This window comes from Pantherophis guttatus, chromosome 2 (assembly GCF_059756535.1).
Source record: "Pantherophis guttatus breed Tessera chromosome 2, ASM5975653v1, whole genome shotgun sequence".
Lineage (NCBI taxonomy): Eukaryota > Metazoa > Chordata > Lepidosauria > Squamata > Colubridae > Pantherophis > Pantherophis guttatus.
The window spans coordinates 160,553,449-160,573,543 of record NC_142064.1 but is presented as its reverse complement, the minus strand read 5'-3'; the positions used below and the strand labels follow the sequence as shown (position 1 = coordinate 160,573,543).

Here is a 20,095-nt window from a genome sequence, read left to right as displayed (position 1 = left end):
GACTGAAGGCAACAGGGCTTGAGGACAGCTAAAAAGATTGTCTCAGAGCCAGGGGCATCTGGGTGGAGTATTTGTCAGAAAAGTCAAGCTGGTATCACTTGCATAATTGAATGTCCACCCTTTTTTGCATGCATGTGGCACACATGAAGAAGGGACAAGGCTTTATCCCATGGGTGCTTGCCATCTTGTCTTTTTGACCCTGCCCCAGTATTTGGATCAACACTGAATGTGGGCAAGGCAGATAGTTTTGGAATATCACTGTCTGCAACCTTGTTGAATTTGGGTTTTGATTTTCTTAAGACTGGTTAAGGTAAGCAAAATAATTCCAGATATCATCAAGGGGTATTAACAGTTTGTTGATTTAACTATCTTTTGTCTTGTATGCTAATACATGCAGAGTCACCTGGTAATAGTAGGTTATACTGTGCCTTAAATCAATAAGATAAGCTTTTGCAGTGGCTGCATGGTCTACCTCCCTTTTATTCTTTTATCATGAATGTCCTCTAGCAATGTCATTAAGAAAAATAAAGAACATATCAAGGTCTTCCTCTTCCCACTTTTCAAAATGCTATTCCCTGAAGATAAGGCATAACAATAAGTGTTCTATGAGTAGAAGGGAAGACTGTAGAACATGCATTTCTTTCCTTCCTCCTCCTGCATTTCTAAAAATCATTTTCAGAAGAGAGGGAGGTTATAAAGTATTATTGGCTTTATTTTATAAGACTGTAGTGGAAGCTTTGTTTAAAGAGCTCTTATTGTTATGTCCTTATTTCCGGCAACTCTCCCTTTCCACTGAATATATGTCATAACCTCCAGAGATCGATTGGCTCACCCTCTGGAGGGATTTTGGAAGGGCCCAAGAATCGCCTTGTGATCTTGTGCACACTGGATTATTGTCAGATTGCTTCACTGATGTCAGTAGAACTTTCTTGTGAGTGCACATATGTATAATTGTATTGCACATTTCTATATCTGTGGTCTTAGATTTTCATAGTAGGCACTGAAATGAATTAAGATAAAATGGGACATTATTTGGTGTATTTTTTTCTTGTGTCCTGATGATGTGCAGGCAGGGGATTATGGGAGCTGAAGCTACCATATCTGGAAGTAAGTAAGTTTGGACAGCCTGAATTCTGGATTACTTAGTAGGATTCTGTTGTTTGTGTTTTTAAAACACTGAAGTATACCCAGGATTTATTGCTGGCAGCTATCAAGAAGGATCTGATATCTTATAGGATTGAACATAGCTAAAACCAACAGTATGTATTGGCTGCTAGCTTAAATTCCTTGTTGTCCTTTAATGATGCAGGAACAGTTCCTTCTAGTCAGTTCTGGGATATGTCATTTATAATGCAGCATGTGGGTCATGTGTAATTTCCTCACAAGTGATTTCCACTTGTGAAGCTATGAATACGTGGTTAGTCACTAGTAGGAAAATGTGTTTACTTTGTTTTGCAATGTTGAAGATGAACCAAGCATGTTACAATTCTACTGTGTCCTTGCAACTTACTAAACATAATATTTTCTCATTTGATTGACAGCACTTTCAGATCATGCCTCAGAGGAACTTGCACAGAGTGCATTAGCATCCTATTGGCTTTGCAAATGGTCTCCAACAGAAGTGCCTTTAGACCTAGAGAAATTGCATCTGAAAAGATTGCCAGAGCTGTAGCATAGTAATTGGCATCCCATGGCTTTCTATCAGCACATCTCCTGCTCTCTTTCCAGGCATTTAAAACATTTGTTTAAGTATGCAAACAAGGTCAATTCCAACTACCATTCTTGCCACAAATGGCACCAGTAACATTGAATAAGCAGGAAGCTGATTAAGACAGTCCCAGTCTGGAGATTTTGACTTGGGGCAATGTTCCCCCACCTAGAGGTTTACACACTTCTGAAAGCTAGAACTACTTCTGAAAGTAGTTCACAAACTTATTTTTCTAAAAATTAACAGAATCCACTCTATGTCCTTGTATAACATGCTGATAAACCAGCTCAATCTTAGTCACTTGAGGAGATTATCGTGTAACCCTGACTGTTTACTTTAGATTTTTGCTTCAGGTGCCAAAATATTCAGGGCCAGTTTATGATCTCCTTGAATGAGGCTTGAAAGGTTGCTTATACAAACAAGTTTTGGATGTTGTTCTTAATGTAGCATCAGTCCTGAGGTATATCTGCATAGCAATATTGGTTGAATATGCCTATAATTTAAATTTTGTTTGGATGAAACCATATTTCAGGCTACTTAAGAGTAAAGTTCCTTCACTCTTAAGTAGCATGCTAGTTCCTGGTTTTGGTAAATATATGTGTATGTGTGTGTGCATTGCAGTGATTCACTTTACTGGTTGGTGGTTGTGAGGCAGGAGAGATTGGCTTGATGGCTTTTCCTTTCTGGGTTGTTACAAGAGTCAGTTCTTTGCTCCTTGCTGTTTACCATTTACATCAAACCACCAGAAGAGGTAATTAACCCCAAATATTTGGGGTTAAGTATGTTCTCCAGGCCAGACAGGAAATGCAGTTGGAGTCCTGTCCAAGTGACTGGAGGCTTGAAGGCCTCGATGGGTGAGAACCAACTTAAATGGAATCCTAGTAAAAAAAGTTGCTATTTGTCCATTTGAATTCTCTGCTTCCTCCAATGGTATCTCTTGATGGGATGTCCTTACTCCTGAAGAAGCAAGCCCATGATGGGTGGTTCTTCTAGACCGGCTGCTTCTGTTGCAGCAGCAGATGGAGGCTTTTTTCCAGCCACATTACTATCCAGTTGCAATCCTACCTGAGTAGTAGGATCTTGCTACAGCGACACATGCCTTCATTACCACCCGCTTAGACTACTGCAATATGCAAAATGTGGAGCAACTTTTCAAGGTCATATGGAAGCTGCAGTTGGTTCAGAGCACAATTTGTGTGGTGAACATTCTCCAGAGCAGAGCAATGCTGTAATGCAGGGGTGAAATCCAGCAGGTTCTGACAGGTTCTGGAGAACCAGTAGCGGAAATTTTGAGCAGTTCAGAGAACCGGCAAATACCACCTCTGGCTGGCCCCAGAGTGGGGTGGGAATGGAGATTTTGCAGTATCCTTCCCCTGCCACGCCCATCAAGCCACACCCACAGAACCGGTAGTAAAAAAAATGTGGATTTTACCACTGCTGTGATGTGGTTGCCAACCATATAGTAGTCACTAGTTGGCAATATAATTGCCAACTAGTGACTACTTGCCAATACTGTAGGGCCATAGATGCAATTTAAAGTTGTGGTATTAACCTATAAAGTCTTACAAAGTTTTGTGCCTAATTATCTGCAATGTCACATTCTCCTATTGGATTTTGCATGGTCAATCTACCTGGGAGAAACTATTAGTGGTGTCCCATTTTAGGAAGGTAAGGGGGAGGGGAGTCTCACTGTAGCTGCTAATTAGTTGCTGCACTATTTTGGGGAAGGACCTTGTAGTGAACATTCATCTGCCTCCTATCCTGTTATATTCAAAACATAGGTCTTCTAGATACCATTTAGGGCTTACTCCAACTTGCTTTGTTTATAGTTGGTTTCGATTTATTTTATTTTATTCCATATTTTTATTAATTTGTGCACTATAGTTTTGTATATATTTTGTTTCTTATGTATCTTATCTAATAGACCATTGGAAGACCCTAGAGATTAGCAGTCTATAAATATAAGAATTATAATATAGTTAGCTTGTAACCACTTAGAAGACCGTTTTCATAGACAAATGAGCTAGGAAAAATCAATGGCAAAATCAAATCTGATTATTAAAAAGCTAACAAAGAATGTTTAAATTTGTGAGAGAAAAATTCTTAAGAATCTAGACATGATTCAAACTTTTAAAATGTTTTAAAGTTCAAATCATGTCTATGTTCTTAAACTTTGTTCATAGGAAAGTTTGTTCCAACACATTCTTATAACTCTTTATAGGATTCCTTCTCAGTTGTGCATTAGCTACACTGAAGGAAATAGAGTCAGATGCTTCACAGGCAGCTTCCCAAAAGTTGAGTAGGATAAGGAGGAAATTGTCTTTTTCTTTTAAAATCCAAAATGTGGTAAATTGGTAGTGAAGAATCTTTCAGGACATAATTGCAGTGAAGACCGTTCCAAAATGTTTTGGATGAAAGAGGTGTTGGAAATCATTTCACTACATTGATTAGAAGAGTGAACCATATAAGCAGAATCCCCTTGCATGTTTTAGCATGATGATCCATTTATAATTGCAAATGCAAGCTATCTCTGAAAATAATTCCTCAGACCAGTTATGCTGCATTCTAGGTCAAAGATGGGAACGTTGCAGTTTGTCATTTGTGGTCCTCAAACATAGGAGGAGCAATCTATTTGGCTCATTAGACAAGTTCTGTTGGCTCTTTCCAAGTTCAGCAGCCTGGAATAATCTCTTAAATAGACAGTACTGTAATATTATTTCTTTCTTTCTGTGTGTAAGCTTCGGTCAAGAACAGATGTCAAGCCTTCATAAATCTTCAAACTTTAGCCAGATGACATGATAACATTCTGTCCTGTTGGCTACATCTGGCAGAGACCTCATAGAAAGTGGAGAGAATTCGGTCATTCTTGAGCAAAAAGAGAAATGCAGGATTTAAGGCTGACATTTTGCTGAAGCAGCTTTCTAATATGGCGTTGTACATCCCGTGTAACGAGCAACATTTTAAAAATCCTCACAGTGACATCTTCTTTTTCTGGCCTCTCAGATGTCACTGCCTGAAACTGTTTCACTTTGCTGTATGTAGATTGATATTGCTTTGCCGAGAGAAACTGGCCATTTTGTGTAAGGCCAAGACAGACATATACATGAAGACCTCAAATGTGCAATCGGCATCTCTCAACCATGCAATCACTAGAGTTTCCTAAGGCTTCTTCCCACTCCATACGTTGCCAGGGCAAATTGCTGTAATTACAGCACATACTTATTTTCCTTTGGGGGGGGCAATCCCTATCTTATTTCTAAGATAGAAGTGGAGCTTCAGTCAGCACAGATTAGAAGGTTAATTCCAGGGACTCCTCCCTTCATCACCAGTCATCACAGGAAAGAGAACTACTGGTAGAATATTTGAAATGGATATTATCTTTGCAGTTTAGGCTTTGAGAAAGCCTTTACTTGCTATAATGTCCAGGAGCAAGGAATCTAAAGAAGAGCCTTCCTATGTATTTAAACAGGCCACGATACATATAATTACAAACTCTTAACTTTAATTACTGCAATATCTAGAAAGTCAGATAAGGACTGTATACGTGTAGAATATTTTTTATGATTGTAGATGTATAATAGGGTAAAAAAAGAGAAGCAGGCCTAAAAATATGACTCCAGAGTATCTTTACTAGAGAACCAAACAACTTTTGGAGTTACACATCTCTGATTTTTCGTAACTGAAGCAGAGAGGAGCCTCTGAATAAATGTGTACAACCAATTAGAAATCACAACATTTGTAGCACTTACAAATACAGTACTATATTGGGCCCTTCTTTAACTCTGGCATTCTCAGGGAAAGCCAAAATTGGTTTACAATATATCTTTATGCTTGGATACACCAGATTCCATTTTCATATTCCACCTTTTCAGTGGAGTACTGACTATGTTGTTCTAAAACTAGGATGCAAGCCAGGATAAGGAGGTCCAAAACAAAGCTGTTTCTTCCTCTATCAATCTGGTAAACTTTGGAAATGAATATCAGAGATTACAATAATCAAATTCCCTATTCTATCTCTTGTTAATTGAAACTTATTGTCTATATTTGTGCTTTGATCTTTGGTTGTAATTAAGGTTTTTGTTTCTTTCTACTAGCATCTAGGGGACATTATCCTGATCCATCAAGCAATGTTCTTGTTTTAAGTCAATCTTCTGAAGGAGGATGTCCTAGACTGACTTAAAACAAGAAAACTATTTGGAGAGCATGGCTTTTTTTCATGTTAGCAGGAGGCATCTCTATGCTTATAGAAATCCATAAGCAAAGAGATTCAAGGACTGACTAAAGAGTTATGGTGACAAGAACTAACCTTTCAACCTAGTAAAGACAGACAAACCTGCTCTTCAGCTGTGCATCAAAATAAGTAGGACATCAGGAGGTTTATTGAGCCCCAGCATAATCATGGGGATGTTGTCATATCCTTTCATTATTTTTAATTATTATGTCTAGAAAGCAGGTCAGAGGTGCCTAATACTGTTTATAGTCCTCTATTCTGTTGCACAGCAACTTGTTATCAGCTGAGGGCATCTCAGACATGCTACATATTCTATTTTCCCCCTTCCCCTTCCAGCCCCTCCTTTCATTTTTCCTGAATACTGAATTTTGGAGATTCGCACGCAAAACACCGTGGCATGGAGAAAAATCATGCCTATGTAACCATTCTCTCTCTTACAACATATTTTTAAGCATTTTAAACTAATCAGAATTAAATACTTGCATAATTGCAATATTCTAGAGTGACTCCAGAAGTACAGACAGGTTTATATACTTAGAGAACTCACTTTTTTTAGGACATGAAGTAAGTAGCTTGAGGTTTGTCATGTTTCTGTTGCTTATTAGGCTGAATGGTTTAAGGGTAAAGTAACTCACTTAAATGATGAAGGAACTTGCAATAAAGAGCAAAATAAGGCAGGATGCTTTGATGGTCTGGTTTTACAAGCAGCAGCTGGGCCCATAATGTATAGTTTCCTGCATGGCTCAGGACATGCTCTACCATTCGCTTTGAACTTAGATTTCTTCACAGCAAAGTATGTACAGAAGCTATAATTTGAAATTGCTATGTTTATAGACCTGATAGGTGGATTTGTCCAAAGGATCATTCCTCATTTAATAGCATTTTAAGTTTACATAATTTCTACTAAATACAGTAACTGCTGATATTGTTCAGCTACATAGATGTCAGAAGACACATCATAGATCTTTGAGCAAATCACTCTTGAGGGTTAGCTTGGGAGAAGAAAAGAGAGGACAAGGAAGTTCTTAGAGGCATTCTCTGTGGCTGAGTTCACACATTGATTTTAGAGGCAGTTTGTGGAACAAGTAATTGTGACCTGCTTTACACACTATACTAAGCCATAACTTCTGATTTACAAACTATAGTGGGTCAATTTACATGTGCTAAGCAAAATCCAAACAAGTCACATTGGACATTGGCTGTCAACCCAGAATGACCATTATATTAGAATGATTTTTTAAAGAATTTATTCTATTCATTCATTAATTCATTCAAATTTATAGTTTCATTTCCTTTCTAACAATGATATTATATCTGATTTGTGTACTATTAAAGTCTTCCCATCCTCTGATATATTTTTCATAATTCTCAAAGTTGTTCAAACTTGATCTAAATTTCAGCACTTAATAAAGTGTTCTAATCTCGAAAAGAGACGGGAAAAATGTATATATAGCAGAGTGACTAGCAACAAAATAGAACCAAACTTCATTTCTAAAGAACTATGTAGATGATTAATTTTTGCTGTCTCTGCCTAAATATTGTACGGAATTTGAATTGAATATCTTTAAGTCTTGTCAGAATTTGTGCTGCATTCAGGAACTTATAATGAAAAAAATAGTACGTCAAATAAATACCAACCATATCAATGAGTCATTTGCTGTAAGAAAGGAATGTTATGCACAATCTCGCTCAGCTTCTCATCTCAACTCAGGCTTTAGATATTATTTTCATCTTCATCTACTCTGAAATGAAAAAAAAAAAAGATTTAATACAGATGCAATAGCCATTTCAATCTGCCAGTCTTGCTATTTAAGGTGTTGAATAGTAAAAGGGGAATCCATGTTTGTCCATGAATAAACATGCTGCCCTTTTTTTTTTTTAAAAAAAAGAAGCAATTCTGCTCTTTTCCCACAACAAAAAGAAAAATACATTAAGGTTGTAAAGAAGAAAGAAAACAATTGTGCACTGTATAGGATTACAATGTTCAAGTTCATCAAGTTCCTAGAAACATTGTCAACAATTAAACAATACATTATGGAACAGATTCTTCTAGGTATATTGAATAGGGAGGATTCTGATACTATTTGACACAACTGAAGAAAGCAGATAATTGGAAAACTGGGGAATATCTGATGTGGGGAAGAAACTCACATTTGAAGTCAGCGGGATCTTTCTACCGGTATTTGCCTTTATAATAGTAAATGAACTTTAGTTCAGCAGGTCTTTCTTTCTTCCCTTCCCTTCCCTTCCCTTCCTTTTTTTCCTGCCTTTATTACTTTATAAGTAACACAGGGTAGCAAACATACATGATCCTCTCTCCTCCTCCTATTTTCCCCACCATCACAACAACCCTGTGAGGTGGATTGGACTGAGACAGAGTGATTGGCCCAAAGTCACCCAGCAGATCCCAGTTCAATGCTCAGAAAAGATAGAAAGCTCCATCCTGAAACTCTAGGTAGTGCCTGCTGCTGAGTGTGGGCAATAGAGAGTCATGTGGCCTAAGCCAGATTCAAATATTCCTAATAAGGCAAAGTTCCACAAGTAAGATTTTAATCAATTTCCTGCTGTTGGGTAGTCTGGCAATGACAAATTCTAGTGGTCTTCAGCAACACAGCATTGTGCCTTTTCTGAGGATCAGTTAATGGAGTAGCTGGCATTAGGCTGTATATTGGTCACACATTCCACTTTGGCCATCAATTAATGGCATGGTTTTGTATAAATAGTTTTTTTATAGCCTCAGTTGGAAGACACAGAGAGCTACATCTCAAGGAGGCTAGCAGGCAACATAATAGAGCAGGGCTGTCAAACTCAAGGCCTGCGGGCTGGATGCATCATGTGCTGGCCATGCCTGGTTTAGTGAAGGGGAAAAAAGTTGTGATATCTCACATGACGACACGAGTTTAACACCCCTGTAATAGAGGCAAAAGGAGACAGGAATGATTTGTGGAGTAGATGAATCTCATTACTGTGCTGAAAACAAAGATGGTGATTTTAGTTTTTAACTGTTGAAGACATAAAAGTACCAAATATATAGCCCTTGGATAAATATTCCCATTTGTGTCCCAATTTAATGCAACTGAAGTGTGTTCTGCGTGGACTAACTTGGTGTTACCATCAGTTAATTGCCTGAGAAAGAATAAAGCTACATTGGGTCAAAAATCTTGGCAGATTGACATAGTTTACTAAATCCTGGTTTAAAGTAGTTTGTTATATCAGGTACATAATGCTAAGTCATAAATAATAGTTTCTGAAGTAGAAAGGCTGATTCAAACATCATGCTAAGCCAAAGCCAAACACTTTTCTTTAGCAGGATGCAAGAATTGGGCAGCCTTTTGTGAATTAGAATTTTGTGAATTAGAAGACTCAGCCTTCCATTCTTTCTAAGGTGGGTAAAATGAGGACCCGGTTTGTGGGGGCAATAAGCTGACTTTGTATAAAATATACAAAAATATGAAGGCTATTGCTTAACGCATTGTAAGCCGCCCTGAGTCTCTGGAGAAGGATGGCATATAAAAATAGATAAACAAACAAACAAACAAACAAACAAATAAATAAATAAATAAATAAATAAATAAAACATTTACATGAATGCTAGCAATTAGCAATAATTCTTCAGAAAATAAGGTCAATGGTGATGTGTGACAATACTGTTTCTTTGGAATGAATGGGGACAATCTGTGTTTGTTCTTTTATCGCAACAGCATGGCGATGCCTTATCTGAAGTTAAGTGCAAAGCAGGTTGTGCCTACTAGTGCCAAAGTTCGTTTGCTTGCTGTTTGGCCTTGTTACAGGCAACTGAGTTTTAGAGCAACATTTGATGAACTTCAAGCTTGAGAAAGGACAGTGAGGTCACAGCAGCCAGCAAAGAAAGCTCTCAGGTTACATTAGCTTGACAAACCAGCCACATTGCTCCCTCTCCTACCCCAAAACAGACAGGAGCTGGAAGGGACCTTGGAGGTCTTCTAGTCCAACCCCCTGCTCAGGCAGGAAACCTTATACCATTTCAGACAAATGGTTGTCCAATCTCTTCTTTAAAAACTACAGTATTGGAGCATTCACAACTTGTGGAGGCAAGTTGTTCCACAGATTAATTGTTCTAACTGTCAGGAAATTTCTTCTTCTAGGTTGCTTCTCTCCTTGATTAGTTTCCATCCATTGCTTCTTGTCCTGCCCTCAGGTGCCTTGGAGAATAGCTTGACTCCCTCTTCTTTGTGGCAACCCCTGAGATATTGGAACCCTGTTATCATGTCTCTCCTAGTCCTTCTTTTCATTAAACTAGACATACCCAGTTCCTGCAGCCGTTCTTCATATGTTTTAGCCTCCAGTCCCCTAATCATCTTTGTTGCTCTTCTCTGCATTCTTTCCAGAGTCTCAACATCTTTTTTACATTGTGGCAACCAAAACTGGATGCAGTATTCCAAGTATGGTCTTACCAAGGCATTATAAAGTGGTATTAACACTTCACTTAATCTAAATTCTATCCCTCTGTTAATGCAGCCTAGGACTGTGTTGGCTTTTTTGGCAGCTGCAGTTCACTGCTGGCTCATATTTAAATGATTGTCCACTAGGACTCCAAGATCCCTCTCACAGTTACTACTATTGAGCCAGGTAACACCTATACCTATGCATTTGTTTTTTGTTGCCTAAATGTAGTATCTTACTTTTTTCACCATTGAATTTCATTTTGTTAGATGGTGTCCAATGTTCAAGTCTGTCAAGATCCTTGTGTATCTTAAGCCTATCTTCTGGAGTGTTGGCTATTTACCAAATTTACACATACCACAAATATGTAGAAAGATACCAAGTACAATAATGCCACAGCACTTATCTTTTAATTTTTTGTTTTTTTATTTCATGTTTATAGATTTTAAGAGGGATATTTCTTCATATGAAGCTTGTAACACTGGCCTAATGGGACAATAACGTTTTTTGACTTTATGGAGAATACACAGATGTCTCTGTATCATGTGGGGATATCACACATACAACCTTTTGTCTGTGAACACTGTTGACTTCTTTTTAAAATATATAGTTGCTCACATTTGGGATGGCCTGTAGGTTGCCTAAACCTGGCTTAGGTGCCACCTGGTGTTCAGACTGGTTGACTGTCCAAATACTGCTATGCAGGGTTGCTTGGATCAGCTTTTGTTGATTTCCACAGAAGACAAAGCATCTGAGAAAATTCTGGAGCAGAAGTAAAAGTTGTTCCCTCAATCCTTGTCCTTCTTGGCTGTTGCCAGATCATGGGAGACTGGCCAACCTGTTTGGCTGGAGACTTAGTATTTCAACTGCAGCAGAATATACACTTGCTGTCTCATCGAAGGCCATATTACTTCTTCCACAAGAAGAATCTTTGTGAACTGTCTCCGTTTTTTCTTATTCTAAATTTCTGGGGATTTTGAATTGAAAAGCAGCACAGACATATTTGCAATAACAGCATTGCAAGCGTTTTTGAAAGAAGTGGGTTATCTAGAGTTCTCTTTGAGCCTTTTGATTCTCTTGGCATAAGTGACTCTGGTACTCAAGCCAGGAAAATAATTGATCAGAAATCAATTGGCTTAAAAGGACTGGATGAAAAGGCCTAGAAACTAAAGCAATGAAGTGTCTGTTTCTATAACTCTCTTATGATTCTTGTATTCTGTGGTAGATAAATTTGTTATCTGTTACAATTATTCTGCAATAAAGCAACTTAAAGTAAGTAGCTATATCAAATCTGTGAAGGTTCTACAGACAGCTAGTTACTGAAAGTGAGACTGAATTCCTGGAGGGGCAACATTTATTGCTGTACTTGGTGTGAAGTGTTTTAGACGAAAAAAAATTCAGATAAAAATACGGTTGTGGAAGATTATACGAAGATTTGGGCTGAGTTGCCAGCACTAGGCTGATTATTTAGCTCTTTATTACATATCTAGGTGAAAGATCAATGTGTTTTTAATGAAAGGAATTACAGATTGTTCTCAATTTACAGCAGTTCGCTTAGTTTCAAAGTTACAGTGGCACTGAAAAAAGTGACTTATGACTGTTTTTCACACTAACGACTGTTGCAGCATCCCCATGGTCAGGTGATTAAAATTTGGATGCTTGGCAATTGGCATATATTTATGATGGTTGCAGTGTCCCAGGGTCATGTGATCACTTTTGCAACCTTCTGACAAGCAAAGTCAATAAGGAAGCCATATTCACTTACTAACTGTGTTACTAACTTAACAACTGCAATGATTCACTTAATAACTGTGGTAAGAAAAGTCATAAAATGGGGCAAAACTCTTAACAATTATCTCACTTAGCAACAGAAATTTTGGGCTCAATTGTGGTCGTAAGTTGATGACTACCTGTAACTTCAGCTGAACCCTGATAAAATAGAATCCTGATAATAGAACTGGTGCTGTCAGTGGATGAACTTCAAACTTGATGAAAAAACAGATCAGCCAATCTCCTACTTACCAGATGTGTTGGATCAATTCTTATAGCTCTGGATGGGCATTATACAAGTTGTATCCAACCCTTCTGGAGTGCAGCAGAGCAGAGGAGGCTAAAAGAGTAATTAACCTGTCTAGTTCAATACTGAAATGAACAAAAATAGATTAACTCAATACCAACTTGGTATATGTCCAACAAAGGGTTAAGGGGTGGGTGAGTGGGTGGGTTGTTTACCCAGAATAAATGATTGAGCAGAGAACTCTGAGCAAACTTTTACCCAATTCTCCTTCGTTATCAGCAGCCACTTCCTCCAGTCTCCAGCACAGATGAAGATTTGCAATTACAGATAGCGCTTACCCTGAGCAAACAAGAGCATGAGAAGGTACCCCAAGCCCAGGTGGTGAAAGGGCACTTTACCTTTCCTCTTCTTGAACTCACATCTCTTCAAATGGGGCAGCTTTCTGTTACCTTCACATCTTCTTCCTGGGACAAGGCTGTTCTGTCCCCAATGGTCTAGGAATTCTACACACTCCTAACTTGCCAAAAGCTTTGGAATCTCATTCATTTGCTGAAATTCTGAAATTGTTAAGGTGACCAAAGTCGTTGGCCTTTATAAATATGAATCAAATCTTGTATGAGAAATGTCAGAACCCCACAACCCAAGAATGGGTGTTATGGGTTCTTTCTCCTAATGGCAAAAATATTAAATATTGGAATTGCTCAAATTTAAGATTTGATCATCAGATCAATTGGGCAAAGTGAAAACGTACAAGTGTCTCTCTTTTCCTAATCAAATCCACTCCTGAGCTTATTTTGTCTGGCAGTAAGTCACGTTGCCAAGCTCAGTGGAAACTATTGCCCCAAAAGTGTGCATAAGATTGCTACAATCATAGAATTTGTGACATTTTTAGGTGAGAGAATTCTCTAGACCTCTTCCTTCCTATCATCACTCTCTGCTGTGTCCATTTTCTCCTGCCTTCTGATGCTTTTCCAATTAATAACTTTAATTTTCATGGTTCTGAAGACTAACCTTATCGAGGAGTATCTTAACTTAGATTCTATTTGAAAACTAAAAGAGTGATTGCTATGACAAATGCACGTGGTAATATCTGAATGATGATTGTTACCTTCAGAAAATAATCATTCCACTTTCTGGCACTTGGCTCAGGCATGTGTTCATTCTGATTGCAGGAAGTTAGGGCATGGAAAGGAGAAAATTCACTACTACAAAAGGCACTGGAAGAAAGTAACCTGGGTGTTGAGGAAGTTGAAGAAGATGATAAGGGAAAGAAAACACAGGTATGAAAAACCAATCGCAGGCATGTTATAATGCCAGCTTCGAAGTATGCAAATGTATACTCCTTGTGTGTTATCTCTACATGGAATTGCAAACTGTGTAGCTTGGAACTGAAGTTATTGATAGTGATTTTTGCTCAAATCCTCACTGGGCAAATGGTAGATGAGCAAATACTGACTTAGATGCTGCATCCTGCCATGCCACAAATTTTGCAGACTCTGAGCCCATAATTCTACAAAAGTTTATGAAACTTGTTTTATTTATGCCTGCCGTTGTGGTTGTATAGAATAACTGGATTCAACCCCAAAGAACTTTAGAAAGGCAAACAATAAAGCCTTTGATTGGAAATTTTTGGAAGAGAGGATGTTTGCAGAAATAAGGATAGTTGCACTGTAGCATGAGAAAATACTCTTGTGCTTCATGCTTTTTGTTTGATTGGTATTTAGTGTTATTTTACTTCTTTTGTTTTCAATCCACATATACTGTGCTGGCAGAATAAAATACCAAATATATGGCAGGTGAACGTTTTGCTGCTACCTCCAATATTGTTAAGCTGATTATCAGACAATTTTCTTCTCTACAGGTGTATCAATTCTAGATCCAGACCTATTGTTCATAGTCATTTATTCCTACAAAGTTCAGACTGGTAGTTTCCAGCCTCTGATAAGCCTAAACTGTTCTCATATTCCATAGCCTATTCAGCAAGTGATCCCCTGCAGAAGGTTATTTCCAGAAACACCCATTGTTCAGACATGTTAATGTCACCATCGTTTCTATTCCACAGGAATTTGAGAGCAGTGTGAACCCATCTCACTGCAACCAACCTCACAAGGCTGAGATCACTTCATGAGCCAATCAGTTCTTTCTTCCAGCTATGTATTAAGGAAATGCACAGAATGGCATTTGGTCCACGCTCATAAGTTTAATGCTCATGTTTTGTGCATTTGTCTAATGATTCCCTACCGTCCAGCTGTGAACACAGATGACACCACGAGAATATTTGGGTATGGAGCCGATTCTGGGGCAATCCATATCCAACAGAATATGCACTTTAAGAGCCAAGGAATGCCAGCAACATACCTAAACAGAGCAAGGGGATGTGTTTGATTTCTTTGGTACTTTGCAAAAATGGCTATATTCTGGCTGGCTGTTTAATTCTTCGTATTTGTTTAAGCACTATAGGTACTACAGGACTACAAGCTCTAATACATGGTATTCCTTTGTATCTTTCAAGTCTTCTGTGTTGGAGCTGGCAGACATTTTTGGATCAGCACCAGTCACCTCTACCCATACTTCTGCTGACCCATGGGATATTCCAGGTGGGGGCACTGTTCGATCTGTTGACACAGACTTCTCTCCTCCAGCTCTATCCTTGTCCAGTTCTTGGGACCACAATAGTAAGAAGTTTTGAACCTGTTCTCTTCTTTCTCTTTTCTGTTCTTCCATTCCATTCTTGCTGTTGGGCAACTGGGGTCAATGTTAAACCATTGTCTGTTATTGTGTGACCCTGCCTTAAGTTGTGTGTGGTATCTTCTAGGTAATAAAAATACTTCAATTCATTTTTATATACATTTTGTAATTTTATATACATTTATAAATACATTAAGAGTTTTATAAATCTTTATTTAAAAATGAGTTATTATTAAAGTTCTTTTAAGCACCTTAGTAAAAGAGTCTTAAGTAGCAACTATGATCTTAAAAGAAACATAAAACTTTCTGTCTCTATTTACAGTTTAAATGAATTTCCCCCTAAGATTATTTCTGTTGGACCGATATATAGCATCTAGACCCATGTTGGCGAACCTATGGCACACGTGCCAGATGTGGCACACAGAGCCCTCTCTGTAAGCATGCGTGCTGTCGCCAGCTGCCCTTCTGGTTTCTGGAGCGCCAGAAAATGACCTAAAAAATATCCAAAAAACAGGCCGTTTTCCAGGCCCTTTTTGAGCCATTTTCAGGCCATTTTTTGGGCTGTTTTCAGGCCAAATTTCAGGCCCTTTTTGGCCTGAAAAACAGCCAAAAAATGGCCAAAAACCAGACATACGTGCGCCAGCCAGCTGGTCTTCAGGTTTCGGTGCTTTGGCACGTGCGAAGACCAGCTGGCTGGCGCACGTGTGTGCCGGAAACCCGAAGACCAGCTGGCCGGCACGCGCATCAGCCAATTGGTCTTCGGGTTTCTGGTGCTCCGGCACGTGCACATGCACGCTCGTACACATGTGTTCCGGTTTGGGCACTCGGTGCCGAAAAGGTTCGCCATCACTGATCTAGACATTCCTCCTTTCCTCCTTTAGCATACATTCTTATACATATATATGCAGATTTGATCAGTTACAGCTCATAGAATGAGCCAGCTAAGATTTCTTTCCTCAAATGGCATCTCTCCTAGGTTGAGTTTACTCATTTATTCAATCCATCCTGACTTCATCAAGTTATCTGCTTCTTAGTCGATTCATTCCCTATTTCTCGGGCAAATCAGATTCCACGTTGATAGACTCTTTTCTATCTGCTTGTTCCCTTCAGATAACAAATCTCCTGTAGAATCAGCAGGAACATCCTGGGGTCCTGCTGCAGACCCTTGGGTGCCATTACCTTCGGAGGATCCTCTGACTCAGTCTTCTGCCAGTCAAGCTTCTTCCAGCCCCTGGAATCTTCCTCCTGTCTCTTCTGCCTCTGATCCATGGGGGATAAAATCATTGCCTTCAGGTGTCTCATCAACAGACCCCTGGGGAAAACAATCACCACCTGCTCCACTCTCTGCAAATGTCACTTCTGCTGCTGATCCTTGGGGAGGTTCTACTGATAATTCCTCTGCCCCTGGTAAGAGAGCCAATAGGGTGGGTTGGTTGAGGTGATGGACAAGAAATGGGGAGACACAAGTTCTAGTTCACCCTCAGCCAGACTAACTAGGTAGATCAAGCTAAGAAACCAATGCCATATAGCTCAGGACTACTTATCTTGTTTTGGCAATAGTAAACATTACAAGTCTTAAGGTGCTTGTGGTAGCAGCTCTTCCTCCTTTCCTTCCTCTTGATGCTTTTTTCAGTGGGAAATTTTGAGCAGTCTTTCTCATCATAGTCTACCTCATAAGGGATGTTGTTGTGGGGAAAAATAGGATGGGGGAGCACCACTCGTGCCACCTTGAGCTCCTGTATAAAGATATAAATCAAATGCATTATTTAAAAAAAAAAATCACCTGCGGTTTTTTGAGACTGCTCAATGTGACGAATTAATAGTATCTTTCCCCTAACTTCATAACTGCTGGCCATAATTTCTCTCCTGCTTTATGTGAGCTGTGTAAGGTGTTTGATTGATTTGCAAGAGGAACATGTGATTGTCCCAGCTGAGTTCCTAAGTGGCAAGTTGTGTGACCTTCCTTGCTGTGAATAAAATGAAAGACACCTAGATACCTGTTTAGCTGTCTTCAGAAACAGAGATGAAACTGCCGAGTGCCATATGGGATTAAGCAAGCTTCTTTCTCTGGTTCCTTTTTACTGTAAGGAGGTCTAGGTTTTGAAGTAAATATAAAACAAGAGATTCCATCCACAATCTCACTCTCACTTCTTCAGTTAAGACTCCCAAATTCAACAAACTGGTAGTGGAGGAAGAGGAGAAATATATATCTCCCCCCCCCCCACAAGGCTTCTAAGTGGAGTACTGGACAATAAATCTGTCCCTGTCCTTAGCTTCCTTTGCATAGTGTGTGAAGGATAAGCATAAATAACAGCGCTACTACTTCCCCTGAGCTTCCATTCCTTCTCAATGGTATTGAGAAGGGCTGAGATTGAACAAAGCATAGAGAGCCAGTTTGGTTTAGTGGTTAAGGCACAAGCCTAGAAATCAAGACACTGTGAGTTCTAGTCCCACCTTAGGCATGAAAGCCAGTTGGGTGACTTTGGGTCAGTCTTTCAGCCCACATCATCAGCCTTGGGCAACAAAACAATTGGTTAATTCCTGTCACAACCAAGAGATTGACACTTGGTTGATCTGAAAAAGAGGACTGGAAAATATTAGGAAGAAAAGAGAGAGAGAGAGAGAGAGAGAGAGAAGGACTTTTAACTGAATAGATTTTTTCCCCTGTCTTTACCTTTCTGTAGACAATAGTACATTTGACTTATTTGCAAAATTACCTGAATCTGTGGACCAACCAGAACATGAAAGTTCTCAGGCTCCATCATCTGTGAAAGCCAGCAATTCTGGAGGTAAGCAAAGCTCTAATGTAGCCATCCCTGACCTATGTCCTTCCTTGGAAACAATGCCTATTAATCCCAGGCAACATGGCCATTGGATCAACCTGATAGGAGCTATAAGATGCAACATCTGGAAAAGAGAAGTCTGATCATATGTATTCATGGAGAAATGTGATGAGAAAAATAACCGTGGATGATGATTCTTCCTGCACATATTGATCTCAAAATTTTTGACAGACCTTGCCGACAATAAAAAGCTAAAACCAACTATTACATGGATAATTATCTTAGCAGAAATATGGAAGAGTTTTATGTACATTTTCTTTTTTTTATGTTTTTTTCTTTTAACCTTCCCAGTTCAGTTGGAATTTTCTGGGGTCTTTCATTTAAACAGGTCCAATCCTTCTTTGAGGTCAGAGAAGTGGGATGGTGTCACAACCAGAAGTAGTTCTATCCTAGTTTTTATTTCACAAGATATCCCCATACTCAGAGAAGTATGCAGGAATCAGTCTTCAGTCACACTTCTCCCTCTAGAACAGGGGTGTCAAACTAGATTTCTTCGAGGGCCAGATCAGCATTGTACTTTTCCTCTGCGGGCTGGCCGGGGAGTGGGGGGGGGGAGGTGAGACGGATGCCTGCTGCAGCATCCTCCAGGCCAAAAACAGGATGCATGGGGGCCACACACACCTCCCCATGCCCCATTTTGGCTGCCAGAGGCACCACGAGCTAGTCGTTTGCTATTTCCAAGCTGGCCCCACAGGCCAGATTTAAGCACTCTTAAATTTTGAGTTTTAAGCCTTGAGTTTTTGAGCCTTGAGTTTGACACCCCTACCCTAGAACTAGTTTAGCTCTTATCTTCCTTTTTGTGCTCCCGATTCCCTTCATGCTGCAAAAGCTCCCAGTGATGTATCTGCATGAATGGAATCTCACTTCTGTTTGGGGAAAGGGGCCAAATTGCTATTCCTTGTATAAAGGGAAGTGAAATGACTTCAGAACAGTTCTGGCAGGACGAGTGCTATATGGATCTTTCCATCAATGCAAGTGCCCCATATTTTGAGATAATAGTCAGGCAACTTCCTCTCTCCATTTCCTATCAAGCAACCATGTTTTAGGCTGTTAGTAATAACAGATTATTTAATTAATTATTGTAAGAAATTGGTGGACAGGCTCCAGTATTTATAAAAATCTGGGTAGTAGATCAATCTTTCCATGTTGCTTACTATATTAGGCACTTTGGCAAATGCTTTAAAGCAAAATGACCTAAGGACCTTCCCAAATGAAAAGAAGTGGCCCGAGTCCAATAGTAAGTACAATCCATATGAAAAAATGTAATTACCATCTATGGGCTGGCATTAAAAGGTAGTTTGGGCCAAATGGCATTCCACTCAGCTCCTTCTTTTTCTTTTTCTAAACTACATTCTCAAATTATTTTGATAAAGTTTGGAGCATCTGTTTTGTAATGTAATGGAACTGCTTTTAATTTTTTAAGACTTTAACCACATACGTTGCCTGAACTTAATGTAAATTCTGCAAAAGAGAAATGGAATGGCTGTTTAAATAAAAGTTCTGACTGGAGGTATTTCAATATGAGAACAGAACCAAATATTTTCCAGTTTCCATTTTATAACATAACTCAAACAGATATAGAATAAGCATTAATGATCATATCTCCAAGTGTGCATGGGTTGTGTTCTTATTCTTTTTGCTGATCATGCTCATTTTGTATTTAAAAATTATATATTTTAAGAAAGGTAGCAAAAGGGACTTTGCCCAGGTGCTTATACTTTTTCTGTCCAAGCCAAAGAATTTACTTTGATTTTGGACAGAGAGTGATACAGGATAACATTTTTCCAGAATTAGTTAAGGATAGAATTAATTTATGTATGCCAAGTATATTAATATCCCAGTAGCAATGTTTCCGTTAAATCCTGAAATATTGGATGGATTTCTGATGATTCCAAAGCCAGCTTTAGTTGAACCCACTGGACACAGAAGGGTAGTAATTGTGAGTATTAATTGATGTAGCTTAACAATCATAAAACTGTACTATTTCAAGTTTATTATTCTCAGCCCTCTTCACTTTTATAGTTACACAATATTGCTTGCTGAAGCTTAGATTTCTTCCTCAAATGGATAGTGGTGATGAATTGTTTTGCCAATACTGGGAGTCTGGGACCAATGTGATACAAGTCAAATGGGAAATTTCTGAAACAAAATAATTCTGATAATGTCACTTTGGCAGCGGCAATTTT

The 20,095-nt window shown here is 38.9% G+C and overlaps 1 protein-coding gene across 17 annotated transcripts in view; it reads left to right on the top strand.

Moving 5' to 3' along the window:
• Nucleotides 1-20,095, top strand: part of EPN3 (epsin 3) — a 39,290-nt gene that overhangs the window by 15,962 nt on the left and 3,233 nt on the right. For 2 of the 17 annotated variants that reach the window (XM_087887153.1, XM_034413007.3), the window contains exons 4-8: nt 12,658-12,741; nt 13,551-13,658; nt 14,891-14,975; nt 16,177-16,473; nt 17,751-17,855. In XM_087887153.1, coding sequence (XP_087743279.1) covers nt 12,658-12,741; nt 13,551-13,658; nt 14,891-14,975; nt 16,177-16,473; nt 17,751-17,855 — 679 coding nt within the window. Of the gene's footprint in view, nt 1-12,657; nt 12,742-13,550; nt 13,659-14,890; nt 15,054-16,176; nt 16,474-17,750; nt 17,856-20,095 lie in introns of all 17 variants that reach the window. The other 15 variants (XM_060688722.2, XM_087887152.1, XM_034413006.3 and 12 more) reach the window with 9 other exon arrangements.